The 27,415-nt window shown below is 42.9% G+C and overlaps 1 protein-coding gene and 1 pseudogene across 1 annotated transcript; one reads left to right on the top strand and one right to left on the bottom strand.

Moving 5' to 3' along the window:
* Positions 1 to 15,586: 15,586 nt before the first annotated feature.
* Positions 15,587 to 20,887, top strand: LOC117193910 (annotated as a pseudogene).
* A 30-nt stretch (positions 20,888 to 20,917) lies between these two features.
* Positions 20,918 to 22,169, bottom strand: LOC117193909 (sulfotransferase 4A1-like). The gene is made up of 6 exons (XM_033398583.1): positions 22,136 to 22,169; positions 21,832 to 22,066; positions 21,568 to 21,772; positions 21,371 to 21,501; positions 21,205 to 21,292; positions 20,918 to 21,172 (listed from the first exon to the last, which is right to left on the bottom strand). The coding sequence occupies exons 1-6, from the start codon at positions 22,167 to 22,169 to the stop codon at positions 20,918 to 20,920; spliced, it is 948 nt and encodes a 315-aa protein (XP_033254474.1).
* Between the last annotated feature and the right edge of the window lie 5,246 nt (positions 22,170 to 27,415).

Genomic DNA, 27,415 nt, shown 5'->3' with positions numbered 1-27,415 from the left:
AAGCGCAGTCGTATCCCAGCAGTACTGGGAACTAGTTCGGAGGTGGTGATATCACCACTCCCTAACAGACCAGGGGTACTTTCTTTACTAACCCCTAACAATGCTTTTCATCATTTCCATTTTTACCCGCAATTTCCTACGACATGGGGACCAGCGACACCACATCGTTTACCCTCGAACTAGTGATATGGGTACTCGTCTAGTAGCTAGTGAAATGGGTACCCATGTAGTAGCTAGTGAAATGGGTACCCATGAAGTAGCTAGTAAAATGGGTACCCATGAAGTAGCTAGTAAAATGGGTACCCATGAAGTAGGTTATCAATCTTCATTTCATTTCATATATAAATTTTTATTTTATTATATATTTCATTTTAGTTTTTAAATTTACTAATTAAAGTCTGCTGTTCGCGGTGGTACTGTTTTTGAAAAAACGTTTTTTTTGCAGCTGTAGGGCCTTCCTAAGCTGGACTTCAGCTGATCCAGTCCCCGTATCTACAGTTATGGCATCTATAAATATAAAGTACAGATATAATAGGCATATAAAAAAACAAAAAGCATTTTTCATTTTCCATTTTTTCATTTTCGTCGATTGTCTCTCCTATTTCGCGGCCTTCAACTTTTTCTTTTTCACTGCACGACACTGTTTCTCCGCTAACACGATTATGTTTGGCTGAATATTTGTCTTATATTTCTTTATTGAGCCTACGCAAATGCCGTTTGCTACATTTGCTTTGACTTACTGTTTAAAATTGAATAATTATAATTACTTGGTCAGCCGCACTGATTTGCACAAACTCCAAACGCAAAAGAACATTCCAGCAATGCAGTGACCGAAAACAGAAAAGGGAGAGGGCAGGAATTGGAAAAAAGCAGGACAGCATAATTTTTAGCTAACTGCTCTCTTTATTTTCCTCTCATGCTTTTTCGTTTCTTCATCTACTGGTGAGACGTTGCATCCCAACCGAACTAGTACGGTGGCTGGTGCGCGGTGGGTTGTAGAGTATACAGAGCAACATTTTTTGTCTCTTCTTTGAGTGGTCGTAGGAACTAGCCAAATCAGTAGTTCGGGCATGGTCAATCGCCACCGCCAGTACTAGAGTATATACTCTTCCACTCATCGATGTGTATGTGCATGCTCAAGTGTGCGTCGCTTTAGAGTAACGGCGATTGTCAGAAAAATAAACGATGCAACAGATGAAATGGAAAAGCTTCCAGTGTTGAGTGCTGGCAAAGAGTAACCAATACTACAGTACTACTCACAAATTACTGTAAATTTTTAAGTTTCTAACTGCATTGGCGCTGAGCTATGCCTCAGAGTTTTTTGGACTGGGCTCTTTCGTATGTGCGTAAATGTTGGTGTTAGAAATTGTGACGTGTAATACTCTATAAAAAGTCAAACTAAAGTGTACTGGTACTGGGTCTGACATGAAATTCGCTGAAAGTACAGATTTCGATTCGATGGTTCGGGTGTGACCAGCCGCCGAAACAATCAACCGGCAGTTAATCTAACACATTGTATTAAATGCACTTCCTTTTCATCAGCGAGCGAGACCGGTCGTGTTTTTTCTTAACAGTCTGAAAAGTGACTTTTTCCAAGCAACAAAGGCTTAATTAAAAGTGATTGTAAAAATTGGATCATTGTTTATTTCATACAAATCTTCATCAATATATAAATTTTTCCTCTTTCATTTCCCAAAGGAGAGGTAAGTCTTTGGCAATCTGGTTAAACCAGCAAGTATGGCGGACGCCGGTCACTCGGTGTCTGCCAAATTGAAACCCCCTGATCAGGTGGCAAAAAGCAGCAAAATTCAAACCCAAAAAACAATAGCAAAAAACTTCAGTGCTTTGTGTTCAAGTGTGAAAGAGGACATATTCGACAGCTTGACTAACGAAAAGTACCCAGCAAAAAAGATGCGCAAGGAACAAAAAAGCGACAACACCAATACAGACATAAATAACAAAATGCTGATAGACGATGACAGTAACAAAATGGTGGAGGCTTCTGACGGTGTGACCGTTCACAATTCTCACACAAATGCCATAAATGGTTTTACTGGAAATACTGAAATGACTAAAACACTGAATAAAAATACTAATCCGATTATAAACCCATCAAATGTAGGTATCGAAAGAGAAACAGTGTTGTATAGTGAGTGCCACATCGGTGATGCGGCTGTACTAGTATCGACTAAGAACAGTACCATCTTCGAAAACAAAAACACCAAAAATGGCACCAAAAATAAGACACCTTAAAATCAAAGGAATTAAAGAAATCGTAGCTCTTGCGCCTACACTATACAAGATTTATTTTAAGGTTTTCAGCGAAGCAAATGATTTAGTTTTAAATGAGGAGTTAAAAAAAAATGAATTTAGTGGTATTTATACCAAAAGACTATGTGGAATCCTATGGAGTAATTAAAGGGGTGCCCCTCGGTTTTTCTGAGAATGAAATTATAGATAATATTACTTCTAACATAAAAATTAAGTCAATTGAAAGATTAGCAAGAAGGCAGAAAATTACAACCGATGACAACAACGAAACATTCAAGCTCATACCATTAGAAACAGTCAAAATTGGTTTTGAGGGTTCAGACATCCCAGAAAAGGTATCTCTTTTTGGGATATGTGGGATGAAAGTAAGCATATATGTTCCCAGAGTAAGGCAATGTTATAATTGTGGCAGACTTGGTCACACTTCGACCAGATGCAAATCAGCTAGGAGGTGCTATAAATGCGGAGTCGAGGAGTGCAATGGGTCGTGCACTGGTCTGAAGTGTATCCTTTGCAATGGGAAAAATCACTCAGCTAGGGACAGACTGATGTGCCCAGTATGGGAAAAGGAGATGGACATTAACAAAATAATGACAATCAAAAAAATCGCGCGTAAGGAAGTGCTTAGCACTTACTCAATCCATCAAAACTTTTCGCTGTTAGATAATTATGAAAAAAACTATCCAAAACTAGACATAAATGAGGAAAATGTTCAAAACAAAAACGTTAAAGCAAATGAAGTTTTAAAAAAACACAGTTATGCGAGCAGGTTAGTGCAGAGACCTTTGGTTCCTGCACAAAAACCCCACTATCACTTAGAATCATATACCAGCGATTCTAGTAATCACGTACCATTTTTTGAAAACAAAGAACTAAAAGAAAACAAATTTACCATTCAACAGATGGTTGACATGTTGTCTCGTTTAGTCGACTCAAATGATGTGTCACATCCATCAAAAAAAGTGACCAGTACAAATGATTACAATATGGAACATAATGCAGACAGAAAAATGAACAAACAGAGAGAAACGAACCTTTTTAAAACATCTGAATAAATATGAAATTTTTACAACATAACATTCAATCTATTAAAGCCAATAAAAACGACCTAGTATTCTACTTAAACAATGAAAACTTCGACTTCGCCATTCTGGCTGAAGTTTTCTCTCACGATCTCCGTTTTAGGAAACTAGCCAACTTCAATATGTTAGAAAAACATAGAGAGGACGGTTATGGAGGAGTGGCGATTGCCTACAAAAAAGACTTAAGAGTTAAAAGACTGATATATGAGACAGAGCAAGATATAAGCAGAGCAAGAACCATCAACAACAAAGATAAATTTTTTATCATCTCAGTATATTTTGAACCTTTGTTGTCTCTTGCATCCTTCAAGCAAGCGATTAACAATCTTCTTGAATATTTAGATGCATTCGGAAAAGTCATAATTGCAGGAGATTTTAACGCAAGACATACCTTTTCTGGAGACAGAACCAACAGTGGAAAGGGAACTTTTCTCATGCAAGCTATGTCAAATGCTGGCTATAGTCTAGCAAATGACCACAGTCTCACATTCAGAAGACACATCGACTCAACATCAGGGTCTGTACTCGATTTAACTTTCACAAAGGGTATTCATATGGAGAATTGGAAATGCGAAAAGTTTTACCTATGAGGCAGCCACCATCACTCAATAACCTTTGAAACAGCAGGATATCAACACAAACTCAAAACTTTCCTTGCCAAAAACAGTCTACTGAAAAAGCTAAGCCAGTTTGAGGCCGACAAAGATATGGATAATTTAGCGAAGAACTTCCAACAGGAAATAAAAACAGCTACTTATGAAATCAAAAAAAAATGTCCAAAATTATGGTGGGACGAGAATTTAGCCAAATTATTCAGGGAGTTTGCAGAGTCGCAGAAGAAGGCAGCTTCAGAACCCTCCTTTCAAAATTATTGTTCTGCTGTTAACCTCAAGGTTAAATGGAAAAAATCTGTTAAAATTGCCAAAAGAACTAGCTATGCCAGGAAGTTAACAGAGTTAAATGTAAAATCGAACTCAAGAGAAGCCTGGAGATTCCTTAGAAATCTAAAAAACTGTCAAGAGGGGTGTCAGAAATTTTCGACCCTGACAAAGCTGGGCCATACCTGGAATTCCTTAACGAACAAATAACCTCAGAAGCAAAGGATGTAGACGAACAAATGTACTCAACCAAGAACAATGAAAATCCTTTCCTTTCCTTGGAAGAGTTAGAGGCTGTGTTAGTCAGAAACAGAAAAACGGCAGGAGGAATAGATCACATCACATACGAGATGCTGAGTGCTCTTAACACTAGTATAAAGACAGAACTTGTACATTTTTACAACCGTCGAGTGGCTATGTGCGATTTCCCAGTCGAATGGAGATCTATCAGAATTTTACAAATACCGAAAAAAAAACATGGATCTGACTGACTTAAAACATTTTCGACCCATATCCCTCATTTCGATTCTAGCCAAGACAGTAAATGGCATGGTGAAAGACAGGCTGGAAAAGCATATACAAGAAAACAAGATTATACCCTACAGATCTTATGCATACCAAAAAAACAAGTCTGCAGCGATGTGCATAAATGATGTCATCAATGTGGTAGCGGCAAAGAAAAAGAACAAGGAACACGTTACTCTTGTGGTTGTTGACCTCAACAATGCCTACAATTGTGTCAACCTGAAATTCTTAAAAAGACTAATGGAAAATGAGTGTTTTCCTAAAACATACATTGACTGGATCATCAGTTTTATGTCTATGAGACAACTGAAAATAGGGGAAGCTGTTCAGGTAGTTCAGGGAGGAATCCCACAGGGCTCTTGTCTGTCGCCCCTCCTTTTTAATGTATACACAAAAAGACTACATCAGATCTGTGATAGAACTACTCATATGATGCAATTTGCAGATGACTTCGTTATAATCTCTCACAACAGAGAGTTTACTGTAGCGGTTGAAAACCTTAATAAAAAACTAAATGACTTTAACCTTCTATGTGGTGATCTCGGTTTTAGTTTCAATCCAAGCAAATCTGCAGCAATGAATGTAGGAAAAAGACAGGTCAGAGCGGTAAATATTTCTGTTAGAAATGTGCCTATACCAAATCGAAAAGATATCCGTTTCTTAGGCAGACTGATTAGCGCAAACATGTCAAATGTCAGTCATGTAAAAATGGTTAAAGAACAAACAAAAAAATGCAACAGACTCCTCCAGCTTGCGACTACTATCAAATCAGGTCTAAAACCTAAAACAAGTACCAACATCTTCAAAGCTTTTATTAGAACAAAACAAGAATATGCTATCACAAGTTTTTCAGACATGGGATCTGGAGCAAGTAAAGATATAGAAATAGCGCAAGCTAAATCACTCAGAAGGTGTGTTGGGGTGCCACCTGACACAAGCAAACACGAAATTTTTGTCCTCGCTGGTGTAATGCCACCTGTTTTCAGGGCGAAATGGCTTGCAGCCAAAGAACTGCTTAAAATTAAAAGGTTCAATCCAACAATGTTTGACGAGCTAATACGCTCAAAAGCGGATACGAGTTACACACGTACTTTAAGAGAATTTAATTCCATATTTGTAAACACTCAAGAATGTGATAGTGTTAACACATGTAACAAAATCCATGTATTAGATAAATTTTTAACTAAGGGTAAAGAAGAATACTCGAATGAAGAAATAACGAGGGGGAACGTTGTGAGTTGCTGCGGACACCGCAACTCTACAGTTATACCCGATACTTAGTCAGTATGGCTCTCCTCCGGCAGACGCCGCTAATATTAAACGACACGACAAAGAGTGCGTGCGAGAGAGACAGAAAATCAGTCTGAGCGTGACGTCGGGCGCTGCGTAGCCAGAGCAAATTGATTTGTTCCTTTTGGCTATAAAAATGATAGATATGATCATTATCTATGATTCTGCGTTTTTAGTTTTCTCGAATGTGCAATATAGTGGATGCAACAGATTTTCGTCCTTTGTGGGGGCGGAAGGGGGTGGGGCGAAATTTTGAGATATACGTTTTAAAGTGAGATCTAACAGGAGTGCGGATACCAAATTTGGTTACTCTAGCCTTAATAGCCTCTGAGATTTGTGGATGCCCCAGATTTTCGTCCTTTGGGGGTGTGGCGAAATTTGGACACGAAACGGTCAAGGTCCGATATCACAGGAGTGTGGATACCAAATTTGGTTGCTCTGGCTCTTATAGGTTCTGAGATCCTTGAACTCATATTTTGCAATTGACAAAACCGACCATGAAACCTGTGTGTTAGAGAGAGACAGAGCGAGAAAGAATGAAATTGTTTTCTTGATTCTGGCTATAATAATTATACGATCTGGTTGAGATTTTACACTCTAGAACATATAGTCATCCTCTACGATTCTGCGTTTTTGGTTTTATCGTATCTTTAAAAATGTAGATGCCACAGATTTTCGTCCTTTGTGGGGGCGGAAGTGGGCGGGGCGAAGTTTTGAAATATTTTTGTAGCAGTGACATATCACAGAAGTCTGGATCCAAAACATCGTTGCTCTAGCTCTTATAGTCTTTGAGCACTAGGCGCTGAAGGTGACGGACAGACGGACGGACGGACAGACGGACAGACAGACAGACAGACAGGGCCCAATCGACTCGGCTATTGATGCTGATCAAGAATATATATACTTTATGGGGTCGGAAACGATTCCTTCTGGACGTTACACACATCCACTTTTACCACAAATCTAATATACCCCAATACTCATTTTGAGTATCGGGTATAAAAACTATATTTTATGAGATTATGAACAAGTACAGAAAGAACGACTGGAACATTCTATCAACAGATGCCTCAGTTACAGAAAGTACATGTGGCATAGGAATAGTAGAATGGCCTAGTGAAAATATCCACAAGTACAAAATAGAAAACAGATTATCCTCAGTAGGTGCCGAGCTCGTAGGCCTTAAAAAGGCCTGCGAACTATGTCTTAAATATAATTACAAAAAGGCTTTGATTTTAAGTGATGGATTAGGAGCTATTAATTTAATTAAAAATATGAATACAGACTCGTACCTAGTGAATGATATTCACAACATAATTAACCAATCAGACATTCAGAAACTTGACATTATATGGGTCCCTGGTCACAAGGGTGTGGCCATCAACGAAAAGACTGACATAGCAGCAAAGGCTGCTACAAGTGAGGGGTTTACAATAAATATAAAATACAGCTACAAGGAGGCTCAAAGAGAAATTAGGAACTTTTTAGTATACAAATGGAATGAGGACTACAGGACGAAGGGATCCAGCCTCATAGACATATTTCCAGACATACCCAGTAAACCCTGTCATTTTTCTCTTAAATGGAATGCTAAAAGCATCAAGACCATTAACAGACTTATGACGGGACACACATACGACAAAGTCTTCCTACACAGAATCAAAGCAATTGACTCAAATATCTGCGAAACGTGCAATGTAACTGAATATGCCGAACACCTGATCTTCGATTGCCAAAGATTTGCCGGGCTCAGAAGGAAATTCAAAATCTTTAAATATTATAACAATTTACATCAATTATTAATAAAAAAAGAGCCGCTACATCTCAGAGAGCTGGCAATCTTCATCAAAACTGCTGACTTAAACTTTTGACCCCTTTTTTCTTCATCATGTTATAAAGTAATTTCAGTTTATTTTCTAAAACAGTTAAGTAATTTTCCTCTTTTTTTTTATATACCGACCTGTCAAACTCGCCAAACTACATCACCAGTATCTGATCAATGTGGCTACAGTGTTACGATCAAAATTCCGATCATCCTTGAGATGATTTAAAACCAAAAAAAACGAGGTGGAACGTTGTGAGTTGCTGCGGACACCGCAACTCTACGGTTATACCCGATACTAAGTCAGTATGGCTCTCCTGCGGCAGACGCCGCTAATATTGAACCACACGACAAAGAGTGCGTGCGAGAGAGACAGAAAATCAGTCTGAGCGTGACGTCGGGCGCTGCGTAGCCAGAGCAAATTGATTTGTTCCTTTTGGCTATAAAAATGATAGTTATGATCATTATCTATGATTCTGCGTTTTTAGTTTTCTCGTATCCTCAATATTGTGGATGCAACAGATTTTCGTCCTTTGTGGGGGCGGAAGGGGGTGGGGCGAAATTTTGAGATATACGTTTTAAAGTGAGATCTAACAGGAGTGCGGATACCAAATTTGGTTACTCTAGCCTTAATAGTCTCTGAGATTTGTGGATGCCCCAGATTTTCGTCCTTTGCGGGGGCGGAAGGGGGTGTGGCGAAATTTGGACACGAAACGGTCAAGGTCCGATATCACAGGAGTGTGGATACCAAATTTGGTTGCTCTGGCTCTTATAGGTTCTGAGATCCTTGAACTCATATTTTGCAATTGACAAAACCGACCATGAAACCTGTGTGTTAGAGAGAGACAGAGCGAGAAAGAATGAAATTGTTTTCTTGATTCTGGCTATAATAATTATACGATCTGGTTGAGATTTTACACTCTAGAACATATAGTCATCCTCTACGATTCTGCGTTTTTGGTTTTATCGTATCTTTAAAAATGTAGATGCCACAGATTTTCGTCCTTTGTGGGGGCGGAAGTGGGCGGGGCGAAGTTTTGAAATATTTTTGTAGCAGTGACATATCACAGAAGTCTGGATCCAAAACATCGTTGCTCTAGCTCTTATAGTCTTTGAGCACTAGGCGCTGAAGGGGACGGACAGACGGACGGACGGACAGACGGACAGACGGACAGAAAGACAGACAGACAGGGCCCAATCGACTCGGCTATTGATGCTGATCAAGAATATATATACTTTATGGGGTCGGAAACGATTCCTTCTGGGCGTTACACCCATCCCCTTTTACCACAAATCTAATATACCCCAATACTCATTTTGAGTATCGGGTATAAAAACTATATTTTATGAGATTATGAACAAGTACAGAAAGAACGACTGGAACATTCTATCAACATTCTATCTATGCCTCAGTTACAGAAAGTACATGTGGCATAGGAATAGTAGAATGGCCTAGTGAAAATATCCACAAGTACAAAATAGAAAACAGCTTATCCTCAGTAGGTGCCGAGCTCGTAGGCCTTAAAAAGGCCTGCGAACTATGTCTTAAATATAATTACAAAAAGGCTTTGATTTTAAGTGATGGATTAGAAGCTATTAATTTAATTAAAAATATGAATACAGACTCGTACCTAGTGAATGATATTCACAACATAATTAACCAATCAGACATTCAGAAACTTGACATTATATGGGTCCCTGGTCACAAGGGTGTGGCCATCAACGAAAAGACTGACATAGCAGCAAAGGCTGCTACAAGTGAGGGGTTTACAATAAATATAAAATACAGCTACAAGGAGGCTCAAAGAGAAATTAGGAACTTTTTAGTATACAAATGGAATGAGGACTACAAGACGAAGGGATCCAGCCTCATAGACATATTTCCAGACATACCCAGTAAACCCTGTCATTTTTCTCTTAAATGGAATGCTAAAAGCATCAAGACCATTAACAGACTTATGACGGGACACACATACGACAAAGTCTTCCTACACAGAATCAAAGCAATTGACTCAAATATCTGCGAAACGTGCAATGTAACTGAATATGCCGAACACCTGATCTTCGATTGCCAAAGATTTGCCGGGCTCAGAAGGAAATTCGAAATCTTTAAATATTATAACAATTTACATCAATTATTAATAAAAAAAGAGCCGCTACATCTCAGAGAGCTGGCAATCTTCATCAAAACTGCTGACTTAAACTTTTGACCCCTTTTTTCTTCATCATGTTATAAAGTAATTTCAGTTTATTTTCTAAAACAGTTAAGTAATTTTCCTCTTTTTTTTTTATATACCGACCTGTCAAACTCGCCAAACTACATCACCAGTATCTGATCAATGTGGCTACAGTGTTACGATCAAAATTCCGATCATCCTTGAGATGATTTAAAACCAAAAAAAACGAGGTGGAACGTTGTGAGTTGCTGCGGACACCGCAACTCTACGGTTATACCCGATACTAAGTCAGTATGGCTCTCCTGCGGCAGACGCCGCTAATATTGAACCCCACGACACAGAGTCCGTGCGAGAGAGACAGAAAATCAGTCTGAGCGTGACGTCGGGCGCTGCGTAGCCAGTGCAAATTGATTTGTTCCGTTTGGCTACAAAAATGATCGATCTGATCAGATTCAGCATCTGATAGATATGATCATTATCTATGATTCTGCGTTTTTAGTTTTCTCGTATCCTCAATATTGTGGATGCAACAGATTTTCGTCCTTTGTGGGGGCGGAAGGGGGTGGGGCGGAATTCTGAGATATACTTTTTATAGTGAGATCGAACAGAAGTGCGGATACCAAATTTGGTTACTCTAGCCATAATAGTCTCTGAGATTTGTGGATGCCCCAGATTTTCGTCCTTTGCGGGGGCGGAAGGGGGGGTGGCGAAATTTGGACACGAAACGGTCAAGGTCCGATATCACAGGAGTGTGGATACCAAATTTGGTTGCTCTGGCTCTTATAGGTTCTGAGATCCTTGAACTCATATTTTGCAATTGACAAAACCGACCATGAAACCTGTGTGTTAGAGAGAGACAGAGCGAGAAAGAATGAAATTGTTTTCTTGATTCTGGCTATAATCATTATACGATCTAGTTCAGATTTTGCACTGTAAAAGATATGGTCATCATCACCGATTCTGCGTTTTTGGTTTTATCGTATCTTTAAAAATGTGGATGCCACAGATTTTCGTCCTTTGTGGGGGCGGAAGTGGGCGGGGCGAAGTTTTGAAATATTTTTGTAGCAGTGACATATCACAGAAGTCTGGATCCAAAACATCGTTGCTCTAGCTCTTATAGTCTTTGAGCACTAGGCGCTGAAGGGGACGGACAGACGGACGGACGGACAGACGGACAGACGGACAGACAGACAGACAGACAGGGCCCAATCGACTCGGCTATTGATGCTGATCAAGAATATATATACTTTATGGGGTCGGAAACGATTCCTTCTGGACGTTACACACATCCACTTTTACCACAAATCTAATATACCCCAATACTCATTTTGAGTATCGGGTATAAAAACTATATTTTATGAGATTATGAACAAGTACAGAAAGAACGACTGGAACATTCTATCAACAGATGCCTCAGTTACAGAAAGTACATGTGGCATAGGAATAGTAGAATGGCCTAGTGGAAATATCCACAAGTACAAAATAGAAAACAGCTTATCCTCAGTAGGTGCCGAGCTCGTAGGCCTTAAAAAGGCCTGCGAACTATGTCTTAAATATAATTACAAAATGGCTTTGATTTTAAGTGATGGATTAGAAGCTATTAATTTAATTAAAAATATGAATACATACTCGTACCTAGTGAATGATATTCACAACATAATTAACCAATCAGACATTCAGAAACTTGACATTATATGGGTCCCTGGTCACAAGGGTGTGGCCATCAACGAAAAGACTGACATAGCAGCAAAGGCTGCTACAAGTGAGGGGTTTACAATAAATATAAAATACAGCTACAAGGAGGCTCAAAGAGAAATTAGGAACTTTTTAGTATACAAATGGAATGAGGACTACAGGACGAAGGGATCCAGCCTCATAGACATATTTCCAGACATACCCAGTAAACCCTGTCATTTTTCTCTTAAATGGAATGCTAAAAGCATCAAGACCATTAACAGACTTATGACGGGACACACATACGACAAAGTCTTCCTACACAGAATCAAAGCAATTGACTCAAATATCTGCGAAACGTGCAATGTAACTGAATATGCCGAACACCTGATCTTCGATTGCCAAAGATTTGCCGGGCTCAGAAGGAAATTCAAAATCTTTAAATATTATAACAATTTACATCAATTATTAATAAAAAAAAGAGCCGCTACATCTCAGAGAGCTGGCAATCTTCATCAAAACTGCTGACTTCAACTTTTGACCCCTTATTTCTTCATCATGTTATAAAGTAATTTCAGTTTATTTTCTAAAACAGTTAAGTAATTTTCATCTTTTTTTTTTATATACCGACCTGTCAAACTCGCCAAACTACATCACCAGTATCTGATCAATGTGGCTACAGTGTTACGATCAAAATTCCGATCATCCTTGAGATGATTTAAAACCAAAAAAAACGAGGTGGAACGTTGTGAGTTGCTGCGGACACCGCAACTCTACGGTTATACCCGATACTAAGTCAGTATGGCTCTCCTGCGGCAGACGCCGCTAATATTGAACCACACGACAAAGAGTGCGTGCGAGAGAGACAGAAAATCAGTCTGAGCGTGACGTCGGGCGCTGCGTAGCCAGTGCAAATTGATTTGTTCCGTTTGGCTACAAAAATGATCCGATCTGATCCAGATTCAGCAATCTGATAGATATGATCATTATCTATGATTCTGCGTTTTTAGTTTTCTCGAATGTGCAATAGTGTGGATGCAACAGATTTTCGTCTTTTGTGGGGGCGGAAGGGGGTGGGGCGAAATTCTGAGATATACGTTTTATAGTGAGATCTAACAGAAGTGCGGATACCAAATTTGGTTACTCTAGCCATAATAGTCTCTGAGATTTGTGGATGCCCCAGATTTTCGTCCTTTGCGGGGGCGGAAGGGGGTGTGGCGAAATTTGGACACGAAACGGTCAAGGTCTGATATCACAGGAGTGTGGATACCAAATTTGGTTGCTCTGGCTCTTATAGGTTCTGAGATCCTTGAACTCATATTTTGCAATTGACAAAACCGACCATGAAACCTGTGTGTTAGAGAGAGACAGAGCGAGAAAGAATGAAATTGTTTTCTTGATTCTGGCTATAATCATTATACGATCTAGTTCAGATTTTGCACTGTAGAAGATATGGTCATCATCACCGATTCTGCGTTTTTGGTTTTATCGTATCTTTAAAAATGTGGATGCCACAGATTTTCGTCCTTTGTGGGGGCGGAAGTGGGCGGGGCGAAGTTTTGAAATATTTTTGTAGCAGTGACATATCACAGAAGTCTGGATCCAAAAAATCGTTGCTCTAGCTCTTATAGTCTTTGAGCACTAGGCGCTGAAGGGGACGGACGGACGGACGGACGGACGGACAGACGGACAGACAGACAGGGCCCAATCGACTCGGCTATTGATGCTGATCAAGAATATATATACTTTATGGGGTCGGAAACGATTCCTTCTGGACGTTACACACATCCACTTTTACCACAAATCTAATATACCCCAATACTCATTTTGAGTATCGGGTATAAAAAGAGGAAGCAACGGATTGACGGAGTAATTATATTCGTGTTTGTAAATGTGTAATTAATTATGATTTCTGTGCGGAGTTAATTAGGAGAGAATTAGATTTGATTCCGTTAGTGGCTTCTCGTGACTCTCGCCGATCTGCAAATATGATTTCCCCCAACCTTGTGCCCATTTAAGTGTTCTTCCACCACAGCAGCTTTAGGTATTCATCGAGGAAAGCGCTTTCGCCGATGGAGCCATAAACTGGAGAAAAGGTATGAGTGGACTTAAATTCTGTTATTGATAAATTACAACTTGAAACAAGGGAACTAGGGCCGGTCGGTGAGTGAGAGGGAGAAGTGCCCACTCGAATTGGTTTCGTAACATTACGGAGTCAGCAAGCAAGTTAGTTTGTCCATTTCGGACTTGTTTAGTGTATCGTTTGTATGACACATAGCCAAGTATTTGTAGGAATTTTATACATATATTTCATTTAGCTACTCTTTTAATGTGGGTGATTATATTATGGTATTTGCGGGTAATGTTATTGTTTTAGCCAGTAAGTGAATAAACTTTATAATGTATTAATCTACCGCTTTGCTTTCGCTGGAAAATTCACCATGTAGGACGCCCCGGACAAAGGGGCCATTCCGTCAATAAATCGAACGGTTTGGAATGGCCTTGGTAGGGTGGGCGACACGACCTCGACAACACCAGAGGCGGAGTTGAGATACCTTTCAAGCACACATCCACAATTCTATTCAGGGATAAACAGTGTCTCCCGGTTAAGCATTTTCGTCGTGACACGCTACTTCATTCGCGGTATAATGCGTATAGGCCACCAGCAGGAGGGGGGGCAAGAACATCACTCCAATAGCCGACGAGCAGAGGCCGGAAACCCAAAGCGTGTGCTTCCCTTCGCTGAATAACAGCTAGCCTGGCAGGATTTATATACACAGACTTGCGTAGGTGACACGTTACATATTAAAGCTGGGATCCTATGCCAGAGCAGAACGGAATACTTTTCATATCCCACCTTGGGTTTCCTTAACCAATCCCATAACTTTCGACATTGACAATGAGGCTTCATCAGCATTCGTTCGCTCACAGTCATTATCATAATGATGATGATAATGATAATAATGTGCATGTGTGTGGTGTGTGACTCTCGTTTAGGACCTGAGCTCAAAAGTGCAATGCACGGCAGAAAAATCAACACGAGCTGATTCAAGGGGTAAAGATATGTATCTTTGGCACACCGAAGTGCCGACACTCTTTCAATTCAAGCTTGTTCACAGCCCAGCGATTCGCAAATGCGGCCAATGAGTATGTGTTGTGAGTATATAACAGCCCATCCGATCCGATCAGGCGATTCATCAGTGAAGATTTTCTCTCCTTTCGCTTTTCTGCTTAGTGGGGTCCCAAGTGTGGGAAAAGCCACGAGGGCGTGAAACTCAAGAAAAGCATGAAGAAAATTACGATTGAACCGGTGACTAGCTCATGGTCTTCCTCGAGCGAACCGACTGCCTTTGTTCAACTGGGACGATGAGGTCTGAGCGTGTCCATCTCGGCCAGTGAGAACTTGCTCGTAGCGGGTCAGCAGATTGGTGCGGACAACGGCGCCGTTCAGTTCCGCCTGGGCCTTGATGGCCTGTGGGAAAAGAGAGGGGAGAAAACAGTTGGATAAAGCCGAGGAAGAAAAGGAAATATAAACCCACCTGAGTATCGCTGACAGCCAGACCATTCAGGAGATTGAACAGCACAATGGTCATGAAGAACACAAAGAGCAGGAAGATCAGGTAAGTGTAGACGCTGTCAAACTTTATGTCACCGGCATCAAATTCTCCCGTGAGCATCACAATCGTCTTGATGAGCGCCTCGATGGGCACGGAGAATTCGTTGAAGTGACCATCATCTTCTCCCTCCTTTGCTGGCTCTGGCGTGCTGTCCTTCGGAGAGGAGGAATCCACCTGGGGCTTGCCAAACAGTATGTAGAAGCACAGGCTAAACGTAAGCACAAAGATCGAGTAGAGAGCAAAGCTCTTGATGAAGCTGCTGGAGACGGCGCGCAGCCGTCGAAATTGTGAGTACTGGCAGGGAGCCAACCAGCAGGCAGAACTCCACGGACACCAGCAGAATGGTGAAGACGGCCAGTATGCGCTGCGTCTCCTTGTCGTAGCTGGCTTCCATGCAGGTTAGGATCGACAAGACAATGAGAGCCACCTCCATCAGGTTCGTGATGGACCTGAAGTACAGCAGCGGCGACATGGCAAGCTGTATGACCTCTCGGATCATGAGATACACAATCCCTATCCAAGAGAACAGGCCGAAGAGGGCAGTCAGGCCCGTGTGGTCGCTTTCGTGGAACTTAAGGAGCGTATGCGTGATAATGGAGGCAGTGAAGAGAGAGTAAAGTAGAAAGTTCAGATAGAAGATCACCGAGAGGCGGTGCCACTTGAGGAAGAGGAAACTCGAGATTAGCGGGTGCTGCAGCAGGTAACGCAGCTCCTTGGAATCGGCGATGTATGCGATTTGAGTCATCTCGTCCTCCAATTTGTGAGGATGGCCAATGCTCCGCTTGTCCGACTGCCTGGGCTCTCGCTGGCGTCTCATCAGATTCTTGTAGTTGATGATGATATCGAAACTCTGGTCACCGGGCTTCTCCCCGTTGGTGGTGATGCAGGAATCGAAGTGCTCCTCCAGCACTTTCGGGTCCATCTCCTGTATGGGAAGATCTCCGAACGCGCTTCTCGCCCCGATGTTCGCTCCCTGCCGTAGAAGCTCCTGTGCCACCTTTGTGTTGCGATACTTGACCGCATAGGAGAGTGGCACCAGGCCAGCCTTGTCCGCCTCATTGATGTCCACACGATCGCTCTCGAGCAGCAGCTGGAAGCAGCGCTGGTGGTCACAGAAGTCGTCCAGCGGCTGCTCAGCCAGCGACTGATAATCGCGTTCAGCAGCTTGGAATGCGATGTCAGCCTCAGCTGCGGATGCTTCAACAGCTTCTCTAGCGCCCTGTGGTTTCCCCAGATTACGGCCAACTCCACGGGGCTGATGTCGCTCAATTTTGAAGGATTAATGTTGATGCCCGTCTCGAGGATGGCCTCAAAGGCTCGCTGCTTGTCCCGCTTGATACTCTCCGCCAGCAGGGACTGATACTCCTCCTGGTTGGCATTGCATTGTTTGTCTGCGTTTCCGCTGACGTTCTGGTGGTACTCCGCGAACTGTTGCTCGAACTGGTTCTCGTCTCCGTCCCGCAGCGTGCGGAGGAGTCGCTCGCAGTCGATCTCTGCTCCGGCAACGGCAGTTCCGGATACTGATCCCTCAGCATCTGGCGTACCTGCCCGTTCCGATAGCTGTCAATGTCCAACTGTGGTTGTTTCAGGAAAAGTCGGATCAGCTCCAGCTTAGTGCCTGCCTCAATCTTTATATTCTTCAGCACATGGTGGAGGGGCGTGAACTCGCCCTGATCCACCAAATTCGGAGAGGCACCGTACTCGAGCAGCAGCTGAATGCAGGAGCCCACCTGAGAGGCATTCGATCGTCCTGGCGATTGGCCTGGGCACCGCTGTCCAGGGCAGTGTGGAATTCCCGTATGTCCCGATTAGCGAGGGCTGCGCTCAACTGGCCCTGCGGATCGATGAAACCGCAGTTGTTAGAGCTCATTCTGCTGTCTGCAAAGAGTCAAGTGAGAATGGGGAGGATGAGCTATGTCTATGTAGGCTTTCGTTAATCTTATCCAACCCACGCTGCGTATGAGTAACTTCTAATGCCGTTTCTATGAAAATGATGCCAGAACCCGCATTGTTAGAGCTCTGCTCTGGTCAATGGAGGGAGGTCTGACCCAACAGACGGGTTCTGTACAGACCTTGAAATGGCCGAAACAAAAGCATGAGAGTGGACCGACCCCCGCAACAAACGGTATTTGACAACGCTTCATGCTACGATGATTTTCACACAAATGACTGTCTGTCCATGGAGCTGGCCAGCAGCTGGAGGCAGAGCCACAGTCAGAGCCACAGTCACAGCCACATCCGCAGCCAAAAACTACCCCACAGGTTTCTCGAAAAACAAAAACCCAATCTTCGTTTTGGGGGCAATTAAAGAAAGCGTCTTTAAGTGGTTTTTGTGGTACCCGAACTACAGACTTAATTTGCCCTCCCGTGTAGTTATAAAATTATAACAATCCAACTGAAGACAAGGTAAGACAAGGCCTGAGAAGTACTCAGGGAGTGGCTTGATTGTTCAAAGTGATCTACAAATTTGAATCAAGTTTGGTGTTCGATCTCGCTCGCCTTTTGGTATCTCAAAATTTAACGATCATAAAGAATAATCATAAAATAATCGACACATCAATGTCAATTAGCAATCAATTGGTTACGCTTTATGCTTCGAATACTGTTCCGAATGGAGCTTTAGATAAAGCCCTGGGCAGTGCTGAAATCTTGCGATTTATAGGCGGCTCTTTTCGTAAATTTCAAGGCGGCTTCTTCTGTGGGATCTGATCCCTCCAGCCGTCAGCTCAACGTCTTCTCCGCTCTGTTGTGTTCTGTTCTGTTCTGTTCCGTTCTGTCTGCTGTCTGCTTTGATGCTTGAAATGTGTGAGAAATCGGCTAATCACACTTGAGACCTGGCTAATTTGAATATTCCCCCACTGATTGTTTATCAATAGCCTACGAATTGGGAATCAGGAAACATCGTCTTCTCTTTTGTAGGTAGCTCTTCAGCTAATGTTGCTTTAGTATGCAAACAAATTGAGGATTGTAAATGACGCCCCTGGGGTCAAAATTTGTCGTTGATAAGATAAACAGAACGCACAATCACCTTCCTTAATTGGCCCTTTATTTGATATTTTCTTGTCTCCCATCTTAACCTCTTCCCCATTCTGATATTTGTTTTTCCACCTGAGTACGAGTATTTGTCCAAGCAATTGACAAACAACTTCATTGTTTGTCCAAGCTGAAGCTCGACCCAAAGTCTTACTAAGACATCGGTTGACAGAATGGCGTAATATCACAATAATTAACAGAAAACTTAACAGCAAACGATTTCAAAAGTGAGCAACTCCTCTCTCAGTCGCATCTGACCCTAGCAATTAAGAGCACTACTTTCAGAAATATTGATGTAGTCAAGGTAATCTATACTTATTGCGAAAAGCTTCGGAAAACACAAATTTCCCTTAAACTCTTAAACATTTGCTTCATCTACGGAAACCAGTCGAAATCACAGAGTATACGGAGTCTGGAGTGGAATTTTATTCCCCCTTCTCTTGGAGCTCACATATGTATATACTATAACACTGGTAAAAAAAAAAGTACTCGTATCACTCTGGAATTTGGGAATAAAGTGTGTCACAAAGGAAAGGGAGTCCAACGACATTATTACTAGTTTTAAAAGAAAAACGAGGTGGTACGTTGTGAGTTGCTGCGGAGACCGCAACTCTACAGTTATACCCGATACTAAGTCAGTATGGCTCTCCTCCGGCAGACGCCGCTAATATTAAACGACACGACAAAGAGTGCGTGCGAGAGAGACAGAAAATCAGTCTGAGCGTGACGTCGGGCGCTGCGTAGCCACTAAAAATTGATTTCTTGCTTTTGGCTACAAAAATGATCCGATCTGATCCAGATTCAGCAATCTGATAGATATGGTCATTATCTATGATTCTGCGCTTTTAGTTTTCTCGAATGTGCAATATTGTGGATGCAACAGATTTTCGTCCTTTGTGGGGGCGGAAGGGGGTGGGGTAAAATTCTGAGATATACGTTTTATAGTGAGATCTAACAGAAGTGCGGATACCAAATTTGGTTACTCTAGCCTTAATAGTCTCTGAGACTTGTGGATGCCCCAGATTTTCGTCCTTTGCGGGGGCGGAAGGGGGTGTGGCGAAATTTGGACACGAAACGGTCAAGGTCCGATATCACAGGAGTGTGGATACCAAATTTGGTTGCCATGGCTCTTATAGGTTTTGAGATCCTTGAACTCATATTTTGACAAAACCGACCATGAAACCTGTGTGTTAGAGAGAGACAGAGCGAGAAAGAATAAAATTGTTTTCTTGATTCTGGCTATAATCATTATACGATGACATATCACAGAAGTCTGGATCCAAAAAATCGTTGCTCTAGCTCTTATAGTCTTTGAGCACTAGGCGCTGAAGGGGACGGACGGACGGACGGACGGACGGACAGACGGACAGACAGACAGGGCTCAATCGACTCGGCTATTGATGCTGATCAAGAATATATATACTTTATGGGGTCGGAAACGATTCCTTCTGGACGTTACACACATCCACTTTTACCACAAATCTAATATACCCCAATACTCATTTTGAGTATCGGGTATAAAAAAAAAAAATAATAAAAAAATATGCAATTGTTCATATAAATAAATAAAATAGGCCACGAAAATGCATCTGAACCTACGTGTGCAGGGCTGGCCAGCAACGCTGTTGTGGAAAAGACACCGCCTCCCGCGCAGCCACAACTGGTGGTGAATGGGAGCACGTACGCCACCGACAGCTGGACGAATGTAACGCCCAAAATTCTGTCGTACCTGGGAGCGAATAAGCACCTCCAGAGGGATCATCCCCTGTCCATCATTCGCCAGCGCATCGTAAATTACTTTTATGGAGCCTACCGGAATCGCGCGGAAATCCACTGTTTTCCGTCTACGACAAACTGAATCCTGTAATGACAGTGCAGCAGAATTTCGACAACCTGCTGATACCCAGCGATCATGTGAGTCGCCAGAAATCAGACTGCTACTACATTAACCAGCACCAACTGCTCCGCGCCCACACCACGGCCCACCAGGTTGAATTGATCTCTGGTGGACTGGACAATTTCCTGGTGGTGGGGGAAGTGTATCGGCGCGATGAGATCGACAGTACCCACTACCCGGTGTTCCATCAGGCAGATGCAGTGCAGTGCGACTATCCGCAGTGTACCAACGACCTGTCCTTCTGGCTGCTCTCCGATGTGGAGGTAGATGCTGGCTTCTCGCCCAACGATTTCTACGATCTGGTTCGGACGGTGGCTGGTGACATTGTGGAACAAGTAAGTAGAGTGGAGGATAATTCCCTATAAATCTAACTCTTTTTCTCTCAGATCAGTCTTGTGGACAAATTTAAGCATCCAAAGACGGGCAAGTCGAGCGTGTGCTTCCGCATTGTCTATCGCCATATGGAGCGCACCCTGACCCAGGCGGAGGTTAACGATATACACAAGCAGATAGCGAATGCCAGTGTGGATAGTTTCAATGTGCAAATACGTTAGTTCTAGTATAGTTCAGCCTCAACTTAAACCAAAAAGAAACAAACAGTAAAAGTGCCAAGCAAAATCAGGTGACGTCGAGCTATATTTCTCCACACTTTCATATGGTCTTAAAGCATTTAACATTCTGTTCGATCCATTCGTTGGCGCATTTCAGCAGCTTGGGATTATCGACAAACTCCATTTGAGTGTGCGGACCATTTTTGGCACTCTCTCCACCGCCTCTCCGGACGAATCCCGCCTCGTTTTTGTTCAGGATTCCAACGGAGGCCATTTCATGCATGTTCACGGACTTGTTCACGCGGAAGTTTTCAATGCTCAGATGAGTAGTTTGTCGAGGTCTGCGGCAGTCGGTCTACAATCCAAAAAGGAACCAATTCTATGCACAGTGCCTGCCAGATCCTTCAGCATGTCCTCGTAACGCAGAAAGAGAACGTTGGACAAGTGGCAATTGTTCTGGGCTTCATTCACATGGCTGTAGTACGGTAGCCAGGGATCTGCAAAGTACATTCGATGGACAAGCTTTAATATGACAGATGTTGTGACAGATCACCGAGTTAATCCTCGTTGGAAGTATCGCCAGAAGCGCTCAAAGTCGCCAATGTATCCCTGCGTGCGGAAGAGTCGGTTCAAGTGGTAATAGGAGACTGCAACGTCCTTGGGATTGCGGGCAACGTAACCGATCTGAAATACATACGTAGTTGGATTACATTTCTTATGAAAAAAAAACTGCTTAACAAAGAGTCGAACCTTGCATTTGTTCTGCAAAACACTCGGCGGCAGCAAGGAGAATGGAAAGTGCGTCTTGATGAAGCGTCGCTGGGAAGAAGGCACTTCACTTAGGACCTCGTATCCCGGCCGGGAAATCTTTTCAATGAATTCCAAGGCATCAGCTGATTCATGGTTCTCCTCCAGAAGCTCTGCCTTGACCTGGCTGTGCATGAAGAGTGGAAACCTAAGGGAAAAAGACGCAGTGAATACTATGATGCCCAGCAGAATTGTCAGTGGACCAACTCGAAGAAGGGAAAACGCTCGGTGAGAGGTCGCCGCTGGGCCTGCTCACAGTCCAGGCCATTGTCCAGCAGCCAGATCAGCTCCTGTCTACAAGTGGTGCCTGATCTGGGCACTGTCACTATCCAGACGTCATTCGGTCGCGCCTCAAAGTTGTAATACTTCTCCGCCTCGTCTTTAAACTTGTTTGGAAAGAAGTAGCCCTCGGCTCCAACCTGAACAAAACCATTCCGCTCGCCTGAAAACGAATCAGGTTACACCAGCTACACCCAGGCAACATGCTAGATCGGACACACCTTTGAAGTACTCGAGCAGTTCGGCATTCGTGGACTCTTCCACATCGCGAATATCATGGGGAAATTTGAGATGCGACTTTTCCAGCAAATCAACTTCTGTGGAACACGCTGTGTCACTTGCGCTTCCTCAATGACCTCTGCCTCTTCATCGCTAATCGACCAATCCTGCGCGACCTCGCTGACGTTCGCATTCGCCCCGCGACCATAGTTTGTGGCTTTGGGTGCTCCTCGCCACGAAGATCGAGCCTTCCTCTTCAGATGTGCCTCTATTTCCACGCCCTCATCCCGCAGTTGGTCTAAGGAATAAACCCGTAAGCCGTAGACGAAACTCGCTATCTCATCTCTGAGTGCCTTTTTGACGATTTTTACCATCTCCTTTTCAGGTGGTGGCATCTCCAACCTCGACGCGAGCTTTCTCATGACATGGAAAAAGTCTTCCACACTCTCGTTTGACCGCTGCATTCTTTCTCGCAGTTCTCTCATACGGTCGAACTCGGACGCCGTGCCTCGGAAACGAGCAATTAAGTCGCCCCTTAGTTCCTGCCAAACACCACCGCCATGATCACGGATGTACTGCCAGTACCATTCCCGCGCGTTTCCTGTAACCAGGTGATGAAATCCCTTTAGAACTTCATCCCACGGACAGCGGCATTGGGCTTGTAGGAATTCAATTCGGAACACAAAATCCTCGACTGTCATTTTGTTGCTGTCTCCGTCGAACGTCACGTCCCATTTTTCGACTCGGCCCCACCGTGGCCAAGGTTTATAACCCGGGGGATTTGGATGCGGATCTTCTCGAGGAATCCCACCAGCTCTCCTACCCTCGCCACGACCCTGACCCGAGTGTCTGAGTGCTATCGGGTTTCGCCAATTTCGCGCTTGATGCCCACCCCGTTGATGCTGCTCACTGGATGCGGTCGGTCCTACTCCTGAAGACGGTTCCGGACCAATACCACCTCGCCCCGAGCGAGCCAAAAATGGTTTTGGTGGCGGAATCGGCGCATCAGTCGTGCTAGACGGCTTCCTTTTCGGGATTGCTCCTCGATACTCCTGCTCGTGGCGAACCTCCTCCCGGTGCGGTTCCTTCTGCTGCTGCAGCTGTCTAACCGGCTGGAGTACCTCGTTGAGTTGGTGCATCATCTCGATAAACCCCTTACGCAACTCCTCCTGCAACACCCGACTAATCGAGTCAGTGTTCGCTGCCCTGTGTGTCGCATGAGCCTGAGCCAACGATACGTTGACTGCTGATGCCAGTTCGGAAGCAAGCGTGGGTGTAGGATCGGACATTGGCCATTCTTCTGACCTGGCCTGGACCGGTGTTCTTGGCAACCCACCCACAGCTCCAAGTTCCTCCCGATCTTGATCAAACATCGCCCCTGACACTTCTCCTATCTGGTCCACTGTTTTGTTTACGCGTGATCGCGTATGATACTGTCGACTACCCCCTTCTTGTGGCATCTGCACCGAGCAACACCAATATTACAAAAAAAAAAAGGGAAACTCCTAAACTAAGATAATATATATAAATAAAGAAATAAATACCCAAAGAAATAACTAGTAAGAATAAATAACACCACGCTTCGGACCAATAAATACTCCGATAAATAAATAAATAAATACCGATATAAATATTGCGCCAACTAGCGCCGTTAACGAGATATATGCAATTAAATATTTGAATAAATAAATAATAACATACATGTATATTCGATCGACACCTAAGACACTCAAACTTCAAACACATTCAACACAACACAAAACCTAACAACAAAAATTCCTAACAGTTCTTCTTCTTCTTACAAGATTCATTAAGAGGGGGACACGTGACTAGCCGGGACCAGTAACCGCTCCAGTTTCTGCGCTCCCCAACAGGTTCAAAAACACGAAAGCGGCTTTGTTTTAAACAAACAGGTGCGAAACTACAATGAATATTTACCTACATGACTTACTCTAACTTATTCCAATATCACATTACATCACAGATTTATTCGATATCACAGTCCACCAGGCAATGTGTCCGTCGCAAACTCCCTGTCCATTTTTTTGTTGAACGGCAGTGACTTACGTTCACTTGCGACATCGAATAGCGACAAAATGTTCAACTGTAATTCGTAAGTCCCTATCACATATTTTATATATCCGTTAACTGCCTCCGTCTATCCATCCCTAGCATCAATCACCCCGCGCCATTAAGGACCAGCTTTACGCTCACCTTAAGCCTGCTTGTTTCCCAGAGGGCAATGCCGGCTAGCTGTCGACCCCAGGGCTGGGTAGTTCCCCTTGCCCGCCAAATGTAGACAAAAAAGGAGACATACTACTTCTCGGGACATAAAAACTAACAACAACCTAACAACAACAAAGAAAATCATAAACAGACGGCTATCAAGTGGGTGAAGCTTGGGTGTTATCACTTCGCGCGCCAGCCCTACCTGTGACCAAACACAACGTTCATTTTGGCCACCCTCTGCTGGAACGGTAACGGCTGGCCTAATCCATGGCTTACGCCACGCGTCCTCCCTCTATTTTAAATTTAATGCAATTGACAAATTTCATCTTTCTCATTAATAAATAGCTATACTCAAAATTATCACTAACCAAAAAGAAACACCAAAACGTTCGACACAAAGGCAAACAAGGAAATAACTGCTGAAATTTCGTTCAACCAACAGGGATTCCCTCACCCCCACGTAATGGAATATGTGTAGATGAGTGGATCCAGTTTTACGGGAGTTAATTTAACTCGGGCCCCTACGGAGACTTAACCTACCAAGAGCTCTTGTTAAGGGTCCCCGGGACATAAACAATAAACAATATTTTTCCACAAATCGCTCGACCAAATACGGTGGACTGATGGGACCCCCGCGTCACCCACTAAGGCTAACAGCTGATCGCAGATATAGGTTCGTGAAAGGTGTTGGTGTTTTTACATATTTTTTTTAATGGCCAAGATTTTACGTTAAACGGTTTACGCTAATACTAAATACTGAATAAAGGACAACACACGTGGAGCCCGCAGTATAAAGAGCAGCAGGCTGTTATTGAATCCGTGCAAAAGCAATTTTTAATTCTTGCCCTTCGGAACTTTAACTGGGACTCGGGTAGAATCTTGCCACCCTACCGGTCTAGGCTAAATCTTATTGACCTGCCGTCGTTGCACCATCGCAGAATATGCAATGGCGTAATGTTCGTGCACAAGCTCCTTCTTGGGACTGTTGACTCCCAATCTCCCTTGGGTCAGATTGACTTGGCCGTTCCATCCAGACCTACCCGTACTTTTAGGCCTATCCGTCTACCCATATGTAGGTCTAATTATGCTGATCATGAACCTTTTAGGGTTTTATGCCATAATTATAACTCCCTCTGTCTAACCCTATCCCCTGAACTGTCTCTTAAACTAATTGCATGCAATATTTATAATCATTTAAATTTAGCTAACTTTTAACTTATCTTTTTCTGCCTTTAGTAACTAAGTACCATTATTAACAGATAATTTGTTAATTTAATAAATAAATAAATAAATAAATAAATAAATAAACATGGAACAAAATAACGTTTAATGTGGAACGGTGTTTGGAGTGCGGAATATGTTTTTTTTCTTTAAGTTCAAACGACGTGGGCGATCGCTGGCCGTGGCCGGTCAGCCCTAAATTTATATAGGTCCGTGTATACGTGTGCGCGTGTGGGTGTGTGTGAAAAGGGTTTCGGGGTTTTTACTTGGTGAATGAGACCAAACGTGTGGCACGCACTGGAAGGCGATGCAACGATCGTGCGGTGTGGCTAGAATCGCCCTGGCAGCTAAATCGTCCTCTTTCACCTTCCCCCTTAACACGTCCCGCGCTACTTGGCTCACACACTCAGGTTCACGTTGGGCAGTCTTATTCTCTGCAGTCGACTTTCTCGAACTCCAGTGTTCCTCTCCAGGAAACCTTCTGGCCCGGTTCTGGTGGCTATATTCCTTGCCGGCTGTTAGTAAAATTTTCTGCATTACAACCTATTTTATCGCCCGCTTTTTCTGTACTCACTTCAAACTTTCTGTTTTAAGCACAAAATTTCAAAATTCGACGTTACTCCGTCCACGCTCCACCATTTCCATAATCCAATCCACGTTTTCTAATATTTTCACTCCTATTTATCCCTTTTTCCCTTACTAATACATATAACTAATCCTATTCTCTTCCTTATATCCCCAGTAACGGCTCCAGCTCCCCCCGATGACCCCATTCACCTTCGAGCCTCCCTGGACTTCCGCTAGATGGCGCGTCGCCCTCAGCCCTGGCCACCTATCGTTCAGGTGGGACTGGAACAAACATTGACATGACAACATTGCTACGGTTTTTTTTACTTTTTTGTTTAAACCGTGTTTTAGTCAAAATACAATATAAAAAAAGTCGTTAATCTTGTAAAAAATTGATTCATCGATCGGATAAAATTATTTGGGCTGGGCTGAAAATTTTACTAAGCCAGCATTATTTTACGGAATATTAAAATTGAGCAAAGGAACGATTACTCTCTTACATTTTTTTTTTTTAACTTTTCCGCTAAAACTCTTTTTTAAGCAAAATCCAATAAAAGCAAGTGTTTAAAATAAACCAGTCAAGTAGAAAATAGGTTCACCAGTTGGGTAAAATTATGTGGGCACAGCTGAGAAATCTGTCTAGCTATAAATATTGGACGGAATATCAAAAACGAGGAATATGTATAAAGAACTTGAGTTCGTCAGTATATTTACGGTATATTTTTAAAATGAGACGGTTTATTTTGGTATATTTCCGTGGGTCGATAACTACATTTTCCCAGCTGATTTTACTGCTCTGTTGTGTGTTATAATATGCAATTGTTCATATAAATAAATAAAATAGGCCACGAAAAGGCATCTGAACCTACGTGTGCAGGGCTCCAGATACTCTCTCCGCACGGGGAACTGCAGCCAGAGCCGTTGGCTGGCCAGCAACGCTGGCACCACAACTGGTGGTGAATGGGAGCACGTACGCCACCGACAGCTGGACGAATGTAACGCCCAAAATTCTGTCATACGAATGTACTTGCCATCATGCCCTTACAAAGAGTACTGTCGTTTTCCCTAAAGCTTGCATCTGCTCCAGAAAATTTTAAATTGTGCTGATTTTAAACCAAGTGTTCTGGTCCCATGTCTACAATATTGAATTATTGTATTATATAGCGCGTAGTGTATCGATCGGTGGTCAAACAACGACCAGATATTGAATGGAAGTGTATTTCATATTTGGTTCCCTGCCTGTTCTCTTTGTTGAACCTATTTTTATACCCGATAC

The sequence above is a fragment of the Drosophila miranda genome (genome assembly GCF_003369915.1).
Source record: "Drosophila miranda strain MSH22 chromosome Y unlocalized genomic scaffold, D.miranda_PacBio2.1 Contig_Y2_pilon, whole genome shotgun sequence".
Lineage (NCBI taxonomy): Eukaryota > Metazoa > Arthropoda > Insecta > Diptera > Drosophilidae > Drosophila > Drosophila miranda.
Note: the sequence above shows the minus strand (reverse complement) of the source record. Positions and strands in the feature narration are given on the sequence as shown.

Coding starts and splice junctions, on each gene's coding strand:
- LOC117193909 (XM_033398583.1), bottom strand. CDS start 22,169: ATGTGGAAGAGTCCACGAATGCCGAACTGCTCGA. Junction 22,067..22,135: donor ACGAATGCCGAACTGCTCGA/GTACTTCAAAGG, acceptor ATTCGTTTTCAG/GCGAGCGGAATGGTTTTGTT. Junction 21,173..21,204: donor TGAAGGATCTGGCAGGCACT/GTGCATAGAATT, acceptor TTTGGATTGTAG/ACCGACTGCCGCAGACCTCG.